The sequence below is a fragment of the Schistocerca piceifrons genome, chromosome 4 (assembly GCF_021461385.2).
Source record: "Schistocerca piceifrons isolate TAMUIC-IGC-003096 chromosome 4, iqSchPice1.1, whole genome shotgun sequence".
Classification (NCBI taxonomy): Eukaryota; Metazoa; Arthropoda; class Insecta; order Orthoptera; family Acrididae; genus Schistocerca; species Schistocerca piceifrons.
This window is the reverse complement of record NC_060141.1, coordinates 139411273-139431529: the sequence shown is the minus strand read 5'-3', so window position 1 is coordinate 139431529 and position 20257 is coordinate 139411273. Positions and strand designations below refer to the sequence as shown.

General features: G+C 40.7%; 1 protein-coding gene across 2 annotated transcripts in view; it reads right to left on the bottom strand.

The window, feature by feature from the left end:
* The window catches only part of LOC124795235 (zinc finger and SCAN domain-containing protein 2-like), a 193932-nt gene that overhangs the window by 42094 nt on the left and 131581 nt on the right, over nt 1-20257 (bottom strand). The window contains exons 5-6 of one of the 2 annotated variants that reach the window (XR_007016663.1): nt 15790-16495; nt 15487-15586 (exon numbers count right to left, since the gene is read on the bottom strand). Coding sequence is in view for 1 of the 2 variants with exons in the window: in XM_047259162.1 (XP_047115118.1) it covers nt 15790-16495 (706 nt within the window). In the remaining variant the exon portion in view is untranslated. The remainder of the gene's footprint in view (nt 1-15486; nt 15587-15789; nt 16496-20257) is intronic. The other variant, XM_047259162.1, reaches the window with a different exon arrangement.

Below are 20257 nucleotides of genomic sequence, written 5' to 3'. Positions count from 1 at the left end.
CCTGTAAGACATTTAACATTTGACCATATAGTTACCACAGAAGCCAGTAAAGGTGTTTATTGTTCTCTCAGCATGAGTGGCCATATGCAGTTTTTCTCACACATTACTTGGCAATTACACACCGAAGCATATTGCTGAAATTTCTGTGCTTAAAACATCTCAGAGTTTGGAATGCATAGTTTACATTAGCCCTATTATCCCAGTCTTAACACAACATGCAGGAACTAGCAAAATGACTGTTAAAATAAGTGCTTTTTTCCCAATATCATTTCAATCTACCTTATCTGCCTAATACTCCTGAATATCTGCAGTGTCTATGAGCATAATGCCACAGAATGATACCAAATCTGTCCTACAGTAAAGGGTGTAATGCAGCTCAAGTTGGAAGTTCGCTGCAATGTCGCTTTTTTGACCAGCAAAGTTTTCCATTACCCAGAATTTAGAGACCTTGCTAATCCTCCTAGCCCTTTCAGATGTAAAAGGATATAACTTCCTCAAAAGTATCTTCTTTTGACACACTGCACATGACATGTTACAGTATATTGCTTTTAATGTTGAAGGTGGCCTACAAGGAGGAATATCCTGCTAGGATGACTTTGTTGACTGGGTGTCTTTACTATCTAATGGCAAAATCAAACTCTAGGAATGTCGGTAAGTCTTTTGTTTGAAAGGGATGGAGATTGTTTGTGAATGTCATTCTGTTGCCGTGCGCAACTGTGAAAATAAATGCGCTCAAGAGCCCAACAGACCTACACAAGCTTAATACAACAGAGGTGATGACAATAATGTTTGGTTTGCTGGGTGCTCAACTGCGCAGTCATCAGCGCCCGTACAGAGTCCCAGAGCTAATGATTGTTTCATCTCAACAGCCATCCATACCCTGAGGCTTAAGAAATGGAGGTTTGGACTATTTCTCGGGTGTAGTTGACTAGTAAAGAACCCCATTCCATGTGGCACATAAAATTTTCCTACACCATCAAATGTTGGTTTCTGAAGCATGCCATAGATTACAATGGTAGGAAAATGGAAACACTGACAGCATCCAGCTCAGGACCCCTCAAAATCAGTCCTAACAACAACTGGCTGAGTTCCCTCAGGTGGCTGCCCTTTGGCATTATCCTGGAGGCATGTACAGCTAGTCAAATGTTAAGAGATGTACCACTACACTTATAATTGTGATTGTATCATACAAAAAATATTTCTCATTTCCAAAAGAAAAATTGTGAACGAAAAGATCAGCAAATTTCCACAGGTAAATGTAAATGTTGTATGACTAGGACCTCCCATCGGGTAGACCGTTCATCGGGTGCAAGTCTTTCGATTTGATGCCACTTCGGCAACTTGCGCATCGATGGGGATGAAATGATGATGATTAGGACAACACAACACCCAGTCCCTGAGCAGAGAAAATCTCCAACCCAGCCAGGAATTGAACCCGGGCCCTTAGGATTGACATTCTTGTCGCACTGACCACTCAGCTACCGGGGGCAGACTCAACAGGTAATAACAACTCATAAGTGGGGGGTGTGATAGATGTGTGCTGCTGCTGTTAAGACACAAGGAACATATTGTTCAATAACTGACTACAAAGAATAAAACAACACGAAGACTGCAGAAGAAATTCATTTTTAGAAATTTAATGTATATGGACTGCATTAATAATAATGTTTTAGTATTCTCTATATGACTGACTTTGTGGTATTCACTGTATGACTTTTCATTCTACTGTTAACTATACCAACCCTGATAACACTAGTCTCTGTTGCAGTTGGTAAGATCATACATCCAGCTGACCACAAGTCTTCACCCTCTTTATTTTCACAAATGTCTACTACCACTGTCTATAGCGGACATATGTATATCTTTGGATTTGGCAATACCCTTACACCATTTAAAATTGAACACTTCATTCAAACTGTGTTGAAATGTAAAATTGTGCAATTCATAAAATGCAAAAATGTATTACCCTATGACCACATATCATTAATCGGAAGCAATCAACTCATAAAAATACAATGCCTGACACAAAAGTGAAGCACTCAGAAGGCAGGGAGAAAACAAAATTAAACTTCATGGGTTGAGAGGGTATGTGATGTTATTTTAATGAAATGATACATAGTCAAATTTACAAAGAAGTTGGCAGCATAAGCCAACTTATCAGTTGACATTGTACAGTAACATTAGCTGGCGTGATTGCCGCAATACGAACTGAATCTGACACGTCAGCTGTGGGCTGGTGTGAATGTCTATCGGGGCGACTGGCTGTCAGATGTACTGTGACAGGTGAGCTGAGAACAAGTAAAAGTGACTAGCAAGGCACAAGGCTCAGTGGTCATTATGGTTCTGCCAGGAAAAAAGAGAGGCATGTTTCAGAGGCATGGTCACTGGACAAGCTACACTGGAGGGGCCCCTGACTTGGAATATCACCACTAATATAATTTTAATGAAAGTATGAAAAATTCATTACTAGCACCTTAGAGAAAAACCAATGACAGCTTTGGAACCCTGGCAATGGGACAGCTCACTGAACATAAATCCATGTATGACGCTTTTTAGTCATTAACATTATTACCATTAATGTTGATAATGAATTGTGACAGCTGAACTGATCACAAAAGTCAAAGAGTTGTGATACACCAGATGAAAGATGATAAAGCCTGCAATATAATGAATAGATTATTTTTTTAATTAAAAAGATATACAAAATGTTATATACAATTGAGTTTATTTACACAGTGGCATAACTATGGAATCCTCACAAACACACAAATGATCTTATCAGCATGCGTTTCCTTCTTTAATATTCCAATAACTCACATTCCGTATTTAATTACAGTTGTGATTTATAGAACAGGTCAAGTTAGTGTTTTGACTTGAGTGCTTGATGTTGCCATTTATGTGTCTGAGATTTGTTTGAAATTTTAAATAATTTATAACTGAGTTTATTATGAGGTTGTAAATAAATGCAAATATTTCAGTATGATTTATCGTAAGTATTTATACAACATTATTGTGAAAATTATGAATGGAATGGCAAATGGTGAAGAATCAGTCACACTTGTCTGCGAGGGTTGTCTGAAAGGTGTGATGTGTGTGTAGTGTTAAGTCATGCTTGTACTTACACTACCCACCCCTTCCAAAAGTGAAACAAACCCTCCCATTTACATTACATCTCACAAAAAGTATAAAATATTCTATAAAAACAGAAAATTATATACTACGATAATATAGCTGTTTAGTTATTCAGTTTATATTATACTTTTATACACACATAAAATCTTCTATTCAGTTCATGTTGCCTCGACATCACTATTCCTCAATAGCACCGTCATATTATACTGCCCACTCTCTTTATACATGGATGGCAGAAGAGACTGGCTGGTGAATCGCATTTATATTATATCTTACAAAGTGTAAAAAATTATGTGTTATGTAATGTTTCATACAAATTTCCATCTTCTATTAATCTGATAGATTAATAGAACAGCTTAGGCAAAACTAAGACCTAACTATACTCTGATACTGGGATTCAAGACGCTTGCTGACTAGAGCGGAGCATATGGGTGACTTAAATACTCAAGAGCTTCTTCTAACTCTACGTTGATGTCAGGATTTAACGCTAACTAGAGTGGAGCACATGGGTAACCTAAATACTCAAGAACTTCATCTAACTCTACGTTGACGGCGGGATTTAAGACCATTGCCGACTAGAGCAGAGCGTGCGATCGACTTACATCTAAATTGGGCACTAATTGTTATGGATGTAACTGCGGATATATCAAATCAGAATTCAACTGCATTTGGAGAGCATATTAGGAGACCACTAATAGATTCTTCAGTCCTGACTCAATATAACAACACAATTTATGCAGTTGATTACACAAATTGGACCAGAAGCATACGTAACCCCTTTGAGACCACGAATAGTGATACGATCTCTGATTGCTATTACTACAAGAACCGGTATGGCCTTGATAGGAGTGATTTGCAGCAGCCATTTCTTGTCAGTTAAGTAAAAATAAGATGGAGAAGCAATAGTACCATAAGATAGTATAAGGATGCTACTATAGTTTGAGATTTGAAGGGAATTCGATGCAGGAAAAGTGATTTCAGAAGGAACACCAAAAACAACTCAGGAGCCGGTGGTCGTCACTCTGCCCGTTCACACAGAATGTTAACGTCCCTGGCGGACAGATGTGACTCCACCCAGATCCCATGGATCTGACATTAAGCTCTCTCGATTGCTTACGGACCAATACTTCTCGTTAAATTTTCTGTGAAAGTCTCCCCACAATAAAACAATTACCATTCTACTAGGAAGCACTACATTAAGTAAAGTTATTTTATGTTCTAATCTGTTCTGGACAGGTTTGAATTCTTTCCACGAGTCGTCTACAACCTTGTTAGTATCATTAGGTTTGGAAATAGCAACAGTCACAACATTTCCGGAGATTATACTCTCGGTAAATGCTAAATATACAATTAGCTCAAAAGGCTCCGCCAGACTACTTACATTTATAATGTCAAGGTTGACCATTTTTTCTTTGAAATTTCTTTCCACGTCATCAACTCTAGTGCTGATACCTGCAATTTGCAATTGGACAATAGGGATCAGCTTATCCTGTCTTTCCACACTATCTTTCAAAGTAGCAGCCTTTGTTTTACTGCTTCAAATGTAACATTACACACACTCTGAAATGATACAAATTTTTCACTAAATCCAGACTCTATATTGTTACACTTGTCTTCAATGTCAAATTCTAATTTCTGGGTCAACTTCTGAAAGTGGTCATCCTGCTTTTGGCTCAGGTCAGTAAACATTTGGTTCATCTGGACAGTTAAGGAATTACTTAAATCATTCTTTAAATCTAATCGCAAATTCTCCACTTTATCATTTAATACATCAAACTTAGAATCTAAAGTTCCACCCTGTGTTTCTAGCTTTTCACTTAAAGTAGTATTTATTTCACTCCTCAAAGAGGCAATATGAGCAGTTGGAGTTACACTCTGTGCTTCTAACTTTTCGCTTAAAGAAGCAATTTGAGCAGTTGAAGTTACACTCTGTGCTTCTAACTTATCGTCTAATCTAGTTAGAGCTTTACTCTGGGCTTTAATTAAATTTACTAATTCAGACAAGTCAGGCCTTTCTTTAGCAATTCTCATAACCATGGCTGGTTCTGACGTCTCTCCAAGTGGTTGTATACTGTCCATGCTTCTATAGACTTTAGCTCTTGTGGGCATCTAATTTCAATTATACCCATTACACAGTAAAAGTTCACCCCACACACTTCTTACTAGATTAATAAGTTTTTTTCTTCCATGCTCACCCGGCGCAGAATTCTCGCTGCGTAGGTGAGTGACTGTGTAATCAGCACCAGTGGACAGCACTGGCACCAGCAGCGTCAAATGTTGGTTTCAGCATCATCATCGACGAGCGGATGCGGAGTCGGCACCGGTGAGCAGCAACTGGTGCAATCAGTATCGGTGGCTGGTTACTGTGTCAGCGTCAGCGCGATGTATGTGTGTGAAGACTGCTTACGCTCCACACCCACTCTTCTTAGTCGAAAAATTGAGGTCTTCTCTCCAGTTTTCTTCACTATTACTTTCTCAAGTCTTTTACTGTGTTGCACTCACAACTTTCTTCCACTGCTTTATTGGAGTCAATACAACTATTTGAAACAGTTCTCGTATCTTGTTATGTCCAGTTGCTATGGCAACTCATATCTTCTTCCCATTTCTGTTGTAAAATTCCCGTTATCTTTGGGTCCTGTCACTTAGGTCGCCACTTTCTAACGTTCTCTGGACAACATCAAGAACCAGTGTGGTGCTGGGGTGCAAGATTCACACGTCTCTCAATTCAGTTAAGTTGCCCGTTATGTGTAGCAGATCCTCTTCTCTAGTTAATCCGCTACGTCAATCTCCCGACAGCTTCTTCTCCGAAGATATGTTGCTGGTTTCTATTCTTGCAATAATTTGTGTACTCGTAGAATACTTTTCAATTCAATCACAATATTTTTTCAACATTCATAAACAATAACTTCGGCAAGTTAACTCATTCTTCGAACATTAGAATCATTTACACTTCTTCAAAATAGCTTACATGTGTCTTGCTTCGATCATAATGGAGACATGAAAAAAATTTAAAAGTCTCTATTCTCATTCGAGTCCTACACATGAGTGTCCTTAGGAAACTACTTGCAACTGTCCACTAGTCTTTTTACAATCATCGCAGACATTAAAGAGCACAGAATACTACGTAGACTTTTCTTGCTCTTCTTTGCCTGTACACAAAATTCTGTGGACTGTACAGCAAGCACTTGTCTGCAGCCGTTCGGCCACCGTGTCCATCGTTTTCCTTGTGGCTGTTCTTTTTTGAGGTGCGCATACAAATAAACTATGCGCAGTCAGCTGATTCGTTTCTCCTACTCATATCTAAAACATCGGGTGTTCGAAATGGTGGAAGGGGGGGGTTGGGTTGTTTCGGGAAGGAGACCAGACAGCGAGGTCATCGGTCTCATCGGATTAGGGAAGGGTGGGGAAGGAAGTCAGCCGTGCCCTTTCGGAGGAACCATCCCGGCATTTGCCTGGAGTGATTTAGGGAAATCACGGAAAACCTAAATCAGAATGGCCGGACGCAGGATTGAACCGTCATCCCGAATGTGAGTCCAGTGTCTAACCACTGCGCCACTTCGCTCGGTAAATGGTGGAAGGCCGAGTGATTCTAGAATTTCCTCGCATATGTTGTGCTTATGAAAACTAAAAGGGGTTTACATCAAAGTTAAAATCAATCTGTTTTGAGCAATATTATTATCCTTCGGGCCCAATCAACAGCTCCAAACGCAGTATATCTTTTATATAATTATTTTCTAATACCTCACTGCTGGTATAAGATTTTGGTGCTAATGTTATTACACCATGTTACTGGGCTATAGAGAGATGGCGTATGGCCACCCTCTATCGATGATTGTGAGCCACACTCAAAGTTAATGGCCACACATTGTCCACACTCTGGTACAACATATTACTGCACCGTAATTTTTTGTATTAAAAGGGATACACGACATAAGGAGTTGGAGCAAGAACCCCAAGGATAATCTCTTTGTTGGGTTGGTTAGTCCTGAATTGGACTGCATTTCCATTCTATTGTGAATTATTTCAGTGTTGTTTGTCCCAGTATTCAAGCCATAGTAGTGCGCAGTTAGCGTGGGGTCTGACGAGTGTCTTTATAGTGGGGCAGTGGCAAAAGTAGCAGCAGTAATACTTCAATCAGTGCACACATTACGCATAATAGCACATATTAGTCACAGCAGTAGCAGATGATTACTGCATGGTAACAGCAGTAGCAGATGATTACTACATGGTACATCACCAGTACAGCAGGCCATTAGGCAAAATCAGCAAGCAGCAGAGGCAGCGTCTTTATGGGATCACATGCAGGTGGCAGCACATGGGCCCCAGGCGGCAGATGCGGTGTCACATGCAGGCAGCTTCACATCGGCACTGGGCAGCAGAGACAGCAACTACACAGAGCATTACACGAGAGAGCAATGCGGTCCAAAATGCGGGCAATACTGCATTGGCACTGGACCAAACACTAAGCAGTGGAGGCTGCATAAGTCAGCAGGGTAATGTAAGTTAATTACAGTCAGCTGCTGCATTGTAAACTTGTTTTCTGATCATTAGCCATGGACATGAAAATACACGATTGTGGGACAGAGAGAACAGTGAGTGATATTAGTAGTGGTGGCATGCCAGACAGTAGGGAAGAAATAGGCTGGGTGCCAGGAAGAGTGGAAGGATCTGAATGCATTTTTGAAACATTGAGTAAGAAATTAGAAAAGACAAATTTACAAAAGGGGAGTATAAAATCTGAGATAGTTGGAGACATAGATCAAAAAATGGAGAGTAAACTGGAGAACATAAAAATTGAAATAGCTGGAATGGAACCAAAGCTTGGTGATGAGACAAGTGCAGTGAGTGGAAAATCTGATCAGCTACATATTAAAACCTCCCCCCATGAACCATAGACCTTGCCATTGGTGGGGAGGCTTGTGTGCCTCAATGATACAGATAGCCGTACCGTAGGTGCAACCACAACGGAGGGGTATCTGTTGAGAGGCCTGAAAAACGTGTGGTTCCTGAAGAGGGGCAGCAGCCTTTTCAGTAGTTGCAGGGGCAACAGTCTGGATGATTGACTGATCTGGCCTTGTAACATTAACCAAAACGGCGTTGCTGTTGTGGGACTGCGAACGGCTGAAAGCAAGGGGAAACTACAGCCGTAATTTTTCCCGAGGGCATGCAGCTTCACTGTATGGTTAAATGATGATGGCGTCCTCTTGGGTAAAATATTCCGGAGGTAGAAGAAGGGATCGGTTGGTAGGACATGTCCTGAGGCATCAAGGGATCACAAATTTAGCATTGGAGGGCAGCGTGGAGGGTAAAAATCGTAGAGGGAGACCAAGAGATGAGTACACTAAGCAGATTCAGAAGGATGTAGGTTGCAGTAGGTACTGGGAGATGAAGGAGCTTGCACAGGATAGATTAGCATGGAGAGCTGCATCCAACCAGTCTCAGGACTGAAGACAACAACAACAACATATTAAATTCACTGAGATTACAAACAAAGTTGTAAATACTGTTAAAATGTATTAACAGAATCTTCCGTCAGTTCTTGGTAGAACAACATTATAATAATAAATGAAAAGCACCAGTTTGCTTTTGTTCTACAATATTATTTTTATTGCTAACCGGTTTTCGGCTTACAAGGCCATCTTCAGACATTTACTGCATCCTGTTAAAATGATTAAGAGAGTTAATCTCAGAGTTGATGAGGTTGAAAAGGGGTTGGTAGCCAAGGTGGAGATTGTGGAAGGTCATCATGCGCCGGAACAATGAAGATGCAGAACACAAGAGCAGAGAAAGCGGTGAGGAAACAGCAGCCAATAGTGCACGGAATTGGACCGCACCGCACCAAGAGCGACACCTAGAAGAAGGGAATATAAATGCCGCTCCTGCTGGCCTCAGCCGCTCAGATCGGCACTGGATTGAGGGTGTTAGTTATCAGTGACATGTGTAAACTTGCGTGAACATTTCACACATCAAGGATTCTAAATTATGTTGCAAGTTGCCCCTCATTTGCGACTACTATTTGTAAAGCTCCGAAGTTAAAAATACTGTCCATTGCTTTCTAGAAATAAAACTACTAATGTTATTTGTTTGAATTGTTGTATAGCATTCCGAGAATGCTGCATCCTGTAGGCATCCTATTAGCAACGAGTGAGTAAGGCCCCATATAGGAATGGAAATAATAATCAAAGTAGGAATTGGATAGACAGGCAGCAGAAGAAAATGGGAATTATAATGAAAGAAGGGAGAATTTTTAACAGAGGAGAGAGGAAATAAGGCTAGGCCCAAGACAGGGAGCAAGTTTTCATGGCAAAGTGTCAGAAATCTAATGGGAGCTCTACTGAAGGTCCACAAGAGGACTAATGGAGATGCAAAGAACAGGACCAGACAGGATTACAATATCGAGGAGAACTGTAGTGAGGAAAAAAGAAGTGGCTATATGCAACATGGATGCAATAACAGGTAATGAAGAGCGTGGGAATGGTTTAATAACTACAGAAATTGGAACAGGAGGAACAATATCAATAATACATGCAATACTGATAAATGTAACAAAAATGATTCTAGCTATTATGTTGCGGAATTGGTTAACAAAAATAAAATGGTTGAACTGGAAGATAATGAAGAAAATAGTGAGGGTTTTGCTTCAATGAAGATTACTGAGAATTTTGAAACAGAGCCACTGGCTCTGCCAGATGTAGAAACAGGTACTGATGTGGATATGAAGGCAAACCAAATAATAATGAAATTATTGGTAATCAGGTAATGATGTGGACATGGAGATGAGTGAAGCAGTAGGTAATGATTACGGTCCAGAAAACGTAGCACCTATTTCTGGCACAATTCATGCCCACATTCACCTTTTTTTTATAACATGCAGAAATTTAAAATGCTGCCACACTACACAACTGACTGTTACAAAAGGCATTGGCTGCAAATGTTTTGACTGGAATGTTTGCTTTTGCAAAAACTTCAACACGTTTTTCTTTTGATATAGCCTCTGTTTCCTTCGCTGGGCTGTATTTATGCTTTCCAAAACGATTTTCTGTTAAAAACCAACAGCATTTTCCCAGCGGTGAACTGAATGTATTCATAGCTGTGGGACCCATGCTTGACAAACACTACAAATAGAACTGACAAGGCATGTAGCGTAGAAGTAGAAATGTGTGTACACTAACTCTATTATAATGTTCAGGGAAGAATTTCAGCACTATTAAAAATCTTACGGATTTTGTTTTCCAACCCCTATAGTGCAGAATGCAGGCACTATAGGTTATGGTGGCAGATGGCCACGAGCATAAACAAACTAGAATTTTGAACTCCAGAGAGGAGAGGAGCAGCGCGGGGAGACAAGCCCGATCTCTTCCTCTTCCAGAGCTACTGCAGAAATGACACAATGTCTCATATTGGAAGGGTCATAATCAAAATCATGATGAACCAGAATTAGTCACTGCACTTATTTCAAAAAAAGAAAAGAAAACAACAAGCAATGTACAACACAAAGCATTCACAGATGGCTATCACGCACTTGCTTGTTGAAATTAACTGTACATCACCATAAAACTAAGTAAATTAAACAGATATGCCCACAGCCAGATTAAAGAAAAAACAGTCTAGTTATGAATACCTGAGCATAAAATTATGTAATACTTCACCTTTACCGGTGCATCACGTCTCACTTAATGACTTTAAAACAAAAACTGAAAAATGGTTGAAAGAAAAGGTTTTCTAAAATATTTCAGGATTTGAAAACTGTTCTAAGGATGACCTGAGATCCTAATTTATTTCTAATTGTAAACTATTTTGTATTTACCTTATTATCTCAATAGTTTATTTGATACTTCTGCATACTGTATTATTTTCTATGTACTGTAAAATTAAGAAATTGTTCTCTAGTGTTTATTTCATTTCCCTTGTATTATTATTTGTGCATGTGCTGTAAATATGTCAACAAAATGTATTTGTACAATATATAATGCTCTAAAAAAGATGGATCTAAAAAAATAAATAAAGTATTGATAACAAGTAGTTCAACCTCGACCTCTGGCAGTGTTAGAAGCAACCACATTTCATAACAACTGCCACCTAATTTGCCACATTAAAAGTGCCCGCATTATACCATCTTTTGAGCTTCAGCTAAAAAACAAACATTCGCATTTCTTTGTTATAAAATGCTAGGTCCCATAGCTGAGTACTATGCTGCATTCTGTGGCATGTAACTAAAAAAGACCATTCAACAGTCCACAGTTGGCATGACAGCAGATCACTGAGCACATTGATACCTCATTGCATTCATACACTTTTTATTTTGCAAACAGATTCTTACGCATGTCATCTTTCCAAATCGGTCTTCACCAGATGATGTACAATACCAGTACTGAAAAGCTGATTACCTTTTCAATATTTATATCCTGAAAATAAAAGTATTCCAGACTATCTCTGGTAGAATATGTCATCTGGATACATTCACTATGAAACAGCATCCATTAACTAATTTCACATTTTGAGGCAGAATTCATACCTATTTTGCATTTACTGCAAAATGCGAATTTTTCCAGTCCTTAGTAATGATGTATACATAAATGCTGTGACTATTCCAGTGGGTGCACCAGATACTATCATGTGTGGTAATAATGAATTAGTGAGTGAAGTTGAGGTCGACTGCCGTAATGAAAACTTTGTTGATTTTTGCCCTGAGGAAGAAGTTGAGACTTTTTATAGAAGGTAGACAGATGGTTCCAGATATGAATATCAATAATAACTGAATGGAAAAGAAGAAGCTGAGTATGATGTTAATAACTGGGTATCTTATGTTACAATCCATAAAGAATTAAATTTATAAGGAATGCGACAATTTAAAATTTAAAGTGGCACGGAAAACTGGAGAATTAAGGAGTGAACAGGATATAAGGGAAGTGATTAAGGATTGGTTTAAGGAAAGTCCGGACACTGGATATGGGGCATGTGTAAAAGTGTTTGTGTACTGGATATGGAGCACAGGGAAGAAATTGAAGCAGATCAAAAAAGCTCAATCAATTATTAAAAAAGTATTGTACTATTAGATTCTGGATCTAGCATGTCAGATGTATCTGAATCATGCTGCCAACAGATAAGAAGCAGAGATTTGGTGGAGTTGATTCCAACTGAGGGATGCAGTAAGCCAATAAAGAGGGAAATTCTGTTAAATTTTAAGCTTGGGGATCAATGTTTTGAGACAGGTTGCCTTATGCTGCCTGGTCTTACTCAGAAAATTATTCTTAGACTGGATTTTCTTGATAAGTATGGTTGCACCGTAATTGTAAAAGGCAGAGTTCTGGTGTTTGATGATGGGGACTGCAGGAAGACAGTAAGGTTCAAAAGAAAACTGAGATGTTGAGTGGGAGTACTTGTAATCAGCACAATAATTTATGTGTACCTAATGGCATGCCAACTTCTAGTCTAGCTCGTGATACCAACATGGATATACATTGTATAGCCCCACTTACTGTACAGAAGGAGGAGATTATGCAATGATGTAAACTTGGTATGTTGCTATTCCCTGTATTGCAAATTTTTGGATATAATTACGTTTGCTGTTATGTTAGTTACTGTATCATAGCTTTTTCAGTTCCACCTTTTGCAGATTCGAGGATGGCAACAAAAAATTGCAGAACAGTCATCTATACGAATAAATGATTTTAACTATCTTAGCAGATGAATACTTATTCAACGTTCACAAATTATTAATAACATGTTTAGGTTAGATGCATTATTTATGTGTGTATATGTTCTTAGTGATAATGCTCCCACTGACTGATTTACTGATCACAAAATTATTACATGAGTTTTGGTACAGTTAAATATCTATGGTAAAACTGGAATTATTTATCATTATGTGAATAGTAAAATATGGAGCTACTTGATATAGCACTTGACAGATAGGTGATACATGAAATTGGGGTATGTAGCATTACAAGCAGCTGGTTCAACTGCCACAAGATGGACTGAATCTGACAGTTCAATTCTGGGTTTGTGTGACTGTTTGTTGGGGCATCCACCTATCAGACAGACTGTGACAAGTGAGATGAGAACAAGTAAAAATAACTAGCAAGCCACATGGCCAAGCAGTCATTGCAGTTTTGCCCGGCTGAATAAGGGGGTGTGTTCCAGCAACATGGTCGTGGGATGAGCTAAGATGGAGAAGGTGACTATGACTTGAAATACCATCACGGATACAGTTTTAATTAAAATCATGCTAGAGAAAAACCAACAACACTATGGAACCAAGGCAATGGGGCAAGCTCACTGAACATAAATCCATGTATGAAGCTTTTTAGCTATTAACATTATTACCATTAATGTTTATAATAAACTGAAAGAACTGAATTGATCACAAAGTTCAGAGTTGTGATACACCAGATGAAAGAGGATAAATCCTGCAATATAATAAACAGATTTATTTTTTAATGAAACAGATATAAAAAATATTATACACAATTTAGTTTATTTACGTAGCAACATAACTATGGAGTCCTTACAAAGACACAAATGATCTTATCAGCATGAGTTTCCTTCTTTAATATTTCAGTAACTTACGTTCTGTATTTATTTATAGTTGTGATTTATATAATAGGTCAAGTTACTGTTTTGAATCGAGTGTCTGATGTTGCCATTTTTCTTTTCTCCAATTGAATTCATGAAAGGAGAAAATATAAAAATGCAGTAAATGAAGCAGGCAAAAAGGAATACAAACGTCTCAAAAATGAGATCGACAGGAAGTGCAAAATGGCCAAGCGGGGATGGCTAGAGGAGAAATGTAAGGATGTAGAGGCTTATCTCACTAGGGGTAAGATAGACACTGCCTACAGGAAAATTAAAGAGACCTTTGGAGAGAAGAGAACCACTTGTATGAATATCAAGAGCTCAGATGGCAACCCAGTTCTAAGCAAAGAAGGGAAGGCAGAAAGGTGGAAGGAGTATATAGAGGGTTTATACAAGGGCGATGTACTTGAGGACAATATTATGGAAACGGAAGAGGATGTAGATGAAGACGAAATGGGAGATAAGATACTGCGTGAAGAGTTTGACAGAGCACTGAAAGACCTGAGTCGAAACAAGGCCCCGGGAGTAGACAACATTCCATTAGAACTACTGATGGCCTTGGGAGAGCCAGTCATGACAAAACTCTACCATCTGGTGGGCAAGATGTATGAGACAGGCGAAATACCCTCAGACTTCAAGAAGAATATAATAATTCCAATCCCAAAGAAAGCAGGTGTTGACAGATATGAAAATTACCGAACTATCAGTTTAATAAGTCACAGCTGCAAAATACTAACGCGAATTCTTTACAGACGAATGGAAAAACTGGTAGAAGCGGCCCTCGGGGATGATCAGTTTCTTTACCAATAACAAAGAATGGAATGGCTGCATAAACTGTCACAGGTTTGTTTGACCCACAGGACTGTGTTATACAAAGCTGAAAATCCTGAACTGGCAGATGCTTGAAGATGGAAGCCAACTATCCTATGAAATGCTAATTATAAAGTTTCAAGAACCAGTTTTAAGTGAGTAATCTAAGAATATACTACAACCCCTACATGTTACACCCACAATGACCAGAAAGAGAAGATCAACACACATGCAGAGGCATTTATAGTAGCCACTCTGATCACACTCTATGTGTGAATGTAGCAGGGAGAAACCCTAACGTGTGATACTATGGAAAGTCCCCACTGCCACATACTTCACAGTGATTTGCAGAGTATGGATGTAATTGTAGATGTAATTTTAATCATTCTCTTCATGATAATCCTTACTATAACAGTCTTACACAGAGACTGAAACAGAAATTTTTTGCTACAAGGTAAATGGAGCAATGGTTTTTATTGCATTCTGTGCCCTGATTCTAATGATCATTCCTGACTCTTCTGGTGTCATGTAAAAGTTCCCCTCACAAGAAAAAAAAGAGGCTCACCTGAACATATAATGTCTTCACCATCTTCCATTTAACAAGTATAACATGGAATGAGGTTATCTGTTTTAACTGCACAGCTATGAGTATATAAAATAAAATAAAAAGTAGTTTAGCAATTGCTGGGGTCTAACAAGAATTATTTAGATTAGTAGTTAAAGATGTTAAGCACTAGACTACAGTGATGGTTCACACTTGGAGCAACAGAGTTTGAATGACAATGGACACACTACCTCTCAGCTATAAAAACAAAAACAAAAAAGTTGGTTCTTCTCATACTTGTCATTGTAATCTCATAAAACTCTCCTCGTTTCACAATAAATACACACTTGCATACTTTTACTTTTGCCTTGAAATGCTTCAAGGAATGCCTTGGTCGGCTTACAGAATAAAATGACAATACTTACCTTCAGACGGTGACATTCCAGTAGTGCAAATGGATGTTGGGTCTCTCCCAACCTTGGATCTGTGTTATCTCTCTTTGGAGGGATATAACAGTTCTTGAAGCTACAAAAGTTTTCTCTACTTTGAAATATGCATATCGACAGTAATAGAATTTTGCATCCAGAAGATAAATACCAGAAAGCCATTCTATCTTCTAGATAAGTAATGTATATAATACAGTCCTTAAAAATAATTTTTGTGCTGAAAAAATATACAATAAGAGTGACATAATGGCAGAAACAAAACTTCATTAAAGATACACTGACCTCACACATGAATGGCTTTTCCCCAGTATGTATCCGCAAGTGAGTTGCAAGATAGGATTTACTGACAAAGAGTTTTCCACAAACACTACAGGGATGACGACGATTGTCAGTACCAGAATGAATACGCTGATGTGATTTACAGAGACCTTTTGTAACGAAGCGACGACCACATGTCTCACAAAGGTAAGGTTTCACCCCGAGGTGTCTATTTTGGTGATCTAAAAGGCTCTGACGCATCTTGAATCGCCGTCCACATGTACTGCAGGGGTATGGTTTTTCATCTGAATGAACTCGTTGATGCACAATCAAGTATGATTTGCACTGGAAGCCTTTCCCACAAGTGTCACAGCTGAACTCAAACTCTCCAGTATGGCGAGCTTCATGCTGAGCTAAACCAATTTTAGAGCGAAATGCTTTTGGGCATGAAGAGCAGCGGAATGGTCGTTCACCAGTGTGTCGTCGCATATGCTCACGAAGTTTGTAGTTGGTACGATATTCTTTGCCACACTCAGTACACACTTTTGGCTCCCACTTTTTGCGGGCTGCTGGTTGATCAGAAACTCCATCACCTCCAGATGCATCAGTCACTTCTGAACCACCACAACCACCTTCTCTGTGCTCTTCTAGTTCATCATGGCTTGGAAACACATCACCACAGGTTGTGCAGCGAACTTCAGTGCTTTTCACCTGAGAACTTGGTGGCCTTCTGCAAAAAGTAGAAACGTTTTGTTTATAATATACCAGAAAACATGTACACATGCAAACAAAATGTTTCACATCTTAGATGCCTTCACAGAAATGTAAAGGCCTACAAGAATATTACGGACTGGTACTGCACTGTACCTAATAAAGTAAAATGATCATATGGCATTGTTGGCCACAAAACTTCATCTGGAGTTATTCAGCCACGTGGTACAAATGTTTCTATTTGACACCACTTCAGCAACTTTCAAGTCTTTGTGATGAAGATGAGATAAAATGATTATGACAATGCATGCTTGTGTCTGTATATGTGTGGATGGATATGTGTGTGTGTGTGTGTGTGCGAGTGTATACCCGTCCTTTTTTCCCCCTAAGGTAAGTCTTTCCGCTCCCGGGATTGGAATGACTCCTTACCCTCTCCCTTAAAACCCACATCCTTTCGTCTTTCCCTCTCCTTCCCTCTTTCCTGACGAGGCAACCGTTGGTTGCGAGAGCTAGAATTTTGTGTGTATGTTTGTGTTTGTTTGTGTGTCTATCGACGTGCCAGCGCTTTCGTTTGGTAAGTCACATCATCTTTGTTTTTAGATATATTTTTTCCCACGTGGAATGTTTCCCTATATATATATATATATATAATGGAAGGAAACATTACACGTGGGAAAAATTATATATAAAAACAAAGATGAGGTGACTTACCGAACAAAAGCGCTGGCAGGTCGATAGACACACAAACAAACACAAACATACACACAAAATTCAAGCTTTCGCAACAAACTGTTGCCTCATCAGGAAAGAGGGAAGGAGAGGGGAAGACGAAAGGAAGTGGGTTTTAAGGGAGAGGGTAAGGAGTCATTCCAATCCCGGGAGCGGAAAGACTTACCTTAGGGGGAAAAAAGAACAGGTATACACTCGCACACACGCACATATCCATCCACACATACAGACACAAGCAGACATATTTAAAGACAAAGAGTTTGGGCAGAGATGTCAATCGAGGCAGAAGTGTAGAAGCAAAGAAGTTGTTGAAAGACAGGTGAGGTATGAGTGGCGGCAACTTTAAATTAGCGGAGATTGAGGCCTGGCGGATGACGAGAAGAGAGGATATACTGAAGGGCAAGTTCCCATCTCCGGAGTTCGGATAGGTTGGTGTTGGTGGGAAGTATCCAGATAACCCGGACGGTGTAACACTGTGCCAAGATGTGCTGGCTGTGCACCAAGGCATGTTTAGCCACAGGGTGATCCTCATTACCAACAAACACTGTCTGCCTGTGTCCATTCATGCGAATGGACAGTTTGTTGCTGGTCATTCCCACATAGAATGCATCACAGTGTAGGCAGGTCAGTTGGTAAATCACGTGGGTGCTTTCACACGTGGCTCTGCCTCTAATCGTGTACACCTTCCGGGTTACAGGACTGGAGTAGGTGGTGGTGGGAGGGTGCAAGGGACAGGTTTTGCATCGGGGGCGGTTACAAGGCATCGGGGGCGGTTACAAGGATAGGAGCCAGAGGGTAGGGAAGGTGGTTTGGGGATTCCATAGGGATGAACTAACAGGTTACGAAGGTTAGGTGGACGGCGGAAAGACATTCCAATCCGAGGAGCGGAAAGACTTACCTTAGGGGGAAAAAAAGGACGGGTATACACTCGCACACACACACATATCCATCCACACATATACAGACACAAGCAGACATATTTAAAGACAAAGAGTTTGGGCAGAGATGTCAGTCGAGGCGGAAGTGCAGAGGCAAAGGTGTTGTTGAATGACAGGTGAGGTATGAGTGGCGGCAACTTGTAATTAGCGGAGATTGAGGCCTGGTGGGTAACGGGAAGAGAGGATATATTGAAGAGCAAGTTCCCATCTCCGGAGTTCGGATAGGTTGGTGTTGGTGGGAAGTATCCAGATAACCCGGACAGTGTAACACTGTGCCAAGATGTGCTGGCCGTGCACCAAAGCGTGCTTAGCCACAGGGTGATCCTCATTACCAACAAACACTGTCTGCCTGTGTCCATTCATGCAAATGGACAGTTTGTTGCTGGTCATTCCCACATAGAATGCATCACAGTGTAGGCAGGTCAGTTGGTAAATCACATGGGTGCTTTCACACGTGGCTCTGCCTTTGATCGTGTACACCCTTCGGGTTACAGGACTGGAGTAGGTGGTGGTGGGAGGGTGCATGGGACAGGTTTTACACCGGGGGCGGTTACAAGGATAGGAGCCAGAGGGTAGGGAAGGTGGTTTGGGGATTTCATAGGGATGAACTAACAGGTTACGAAGGTTAGGTGGACGGCGGAAAGACACTCTTGGTGGAGAGGGGAGGATTTCATGAAGGATGGATCTCAATTCAGGGCAGGATTTGAGGAAGTCGTATCCCTGCTGGAGAGCAACATTCCGAGTCTGGTCCAGTCCCGGAAAGTATCCTGTCACAAGTGGGGCACTTTTGTGGTTCTTCTGTGGGAGGTTCTGGGTTTGAGGGCATGAGGAAGTGGCTCTGGTTATTTGCTTCTGTACCAGGTCGGGAGGGTAGTTACGGGATGCGAAAGCTGTTGTCAGGTTGTTGGTGTAATGGTTCAGGGATTCCGGACTGGAGCAGATTCGTTTGCCACGAAGACCTAGGCTGTAGGGAAGAGACCGTTTGATGTGGAATGGGTGGCAGCTGTCATAATGCAGGTACCGTTGCTTGTTGGTTGGTTTGATGTGGACGGATGTGTGAAGCTGGCTATTGGACAGATGGAGGTCAACGTCAAGGAAAGTGGCGTGGGATTTGGAGTAGGACCAGGTGAATCTGATGGAGCCAAAGGAGTTGAGGTTGGACAGGAAATTCTGGAGTTCTTCGTCACTGTTAGTCCAGATCATGAAGATGTCATCAATAAATCTGTACCAAACTTTGGGTTGGCAGGCCTGGGTAACCAAGAAGGCTTCCTCTAGGCGACCCATGAATAGGTTGGCGTACGAGGGGGCCATCCTGGTACCCATGGCTGTTCCCTTTAATTGTTGGTATGTCTGGCCTTCAAAAGTGAAGAAGTTGTGGGTCAGGATGAAGCTGGCTAAGGTAATGAGGAAAGAGGTTTTAGGTAGGGTGGCAGGTGATCGGCGTGAAAGGAAATGCTCCATTGCAGCGAGGCCCTGGACGTGCGGAATATTTGTGTATAAGGAAGTGGCATCGATGGTTACAAGGACGGTTTCCGGGGGTAACAGATTGGGTAGGGATTCCAGGCGTTCGAGAAAGTGGTTGATGTCTTTGATGAAGGATGGGAGACTGCATGTAATGGGTTGAAGGTGTTGATCTACGTAGGCAGAGATACGTTCTGTGGGGGCTTGGTAACCAGCTACAATGGGGCGGCCAGGATGATTGGGTTTGTGAATTTTAGGAAGAAGGTAGAAGGTAGGGGTGCGGGGTGTCGGTGGGGTCAGGAGGTTGATGGAGTCAGGTGAAAGGTTTTGCAGGGGGCCTAAGGTTCTGAGGATTCCTTGAAGCTCCGCCCGGACATCGGGAATGGGATTACCTTGGCAAACTTTGTATGTGGTGTTGTCTGAAAGCTGACGCAGTCCCTCAGCCACATACTACCAACGATCAAGTACCACGGTCGTCGAACCCTTGTCCGCCGGAAGAATGACGATGGATCGGTCAGCCTTCAGATCATGGATAGCCTGGGCTTCAGCAGTGGTGATGTTGGGAGTACGATTAAGGTTTTTTAGGAAGGATTGAGATGCAAGGCTGGAAGTCAGAAATTCCTGGAAGGTTTGGAGAGGGTGATTTTGAGGAA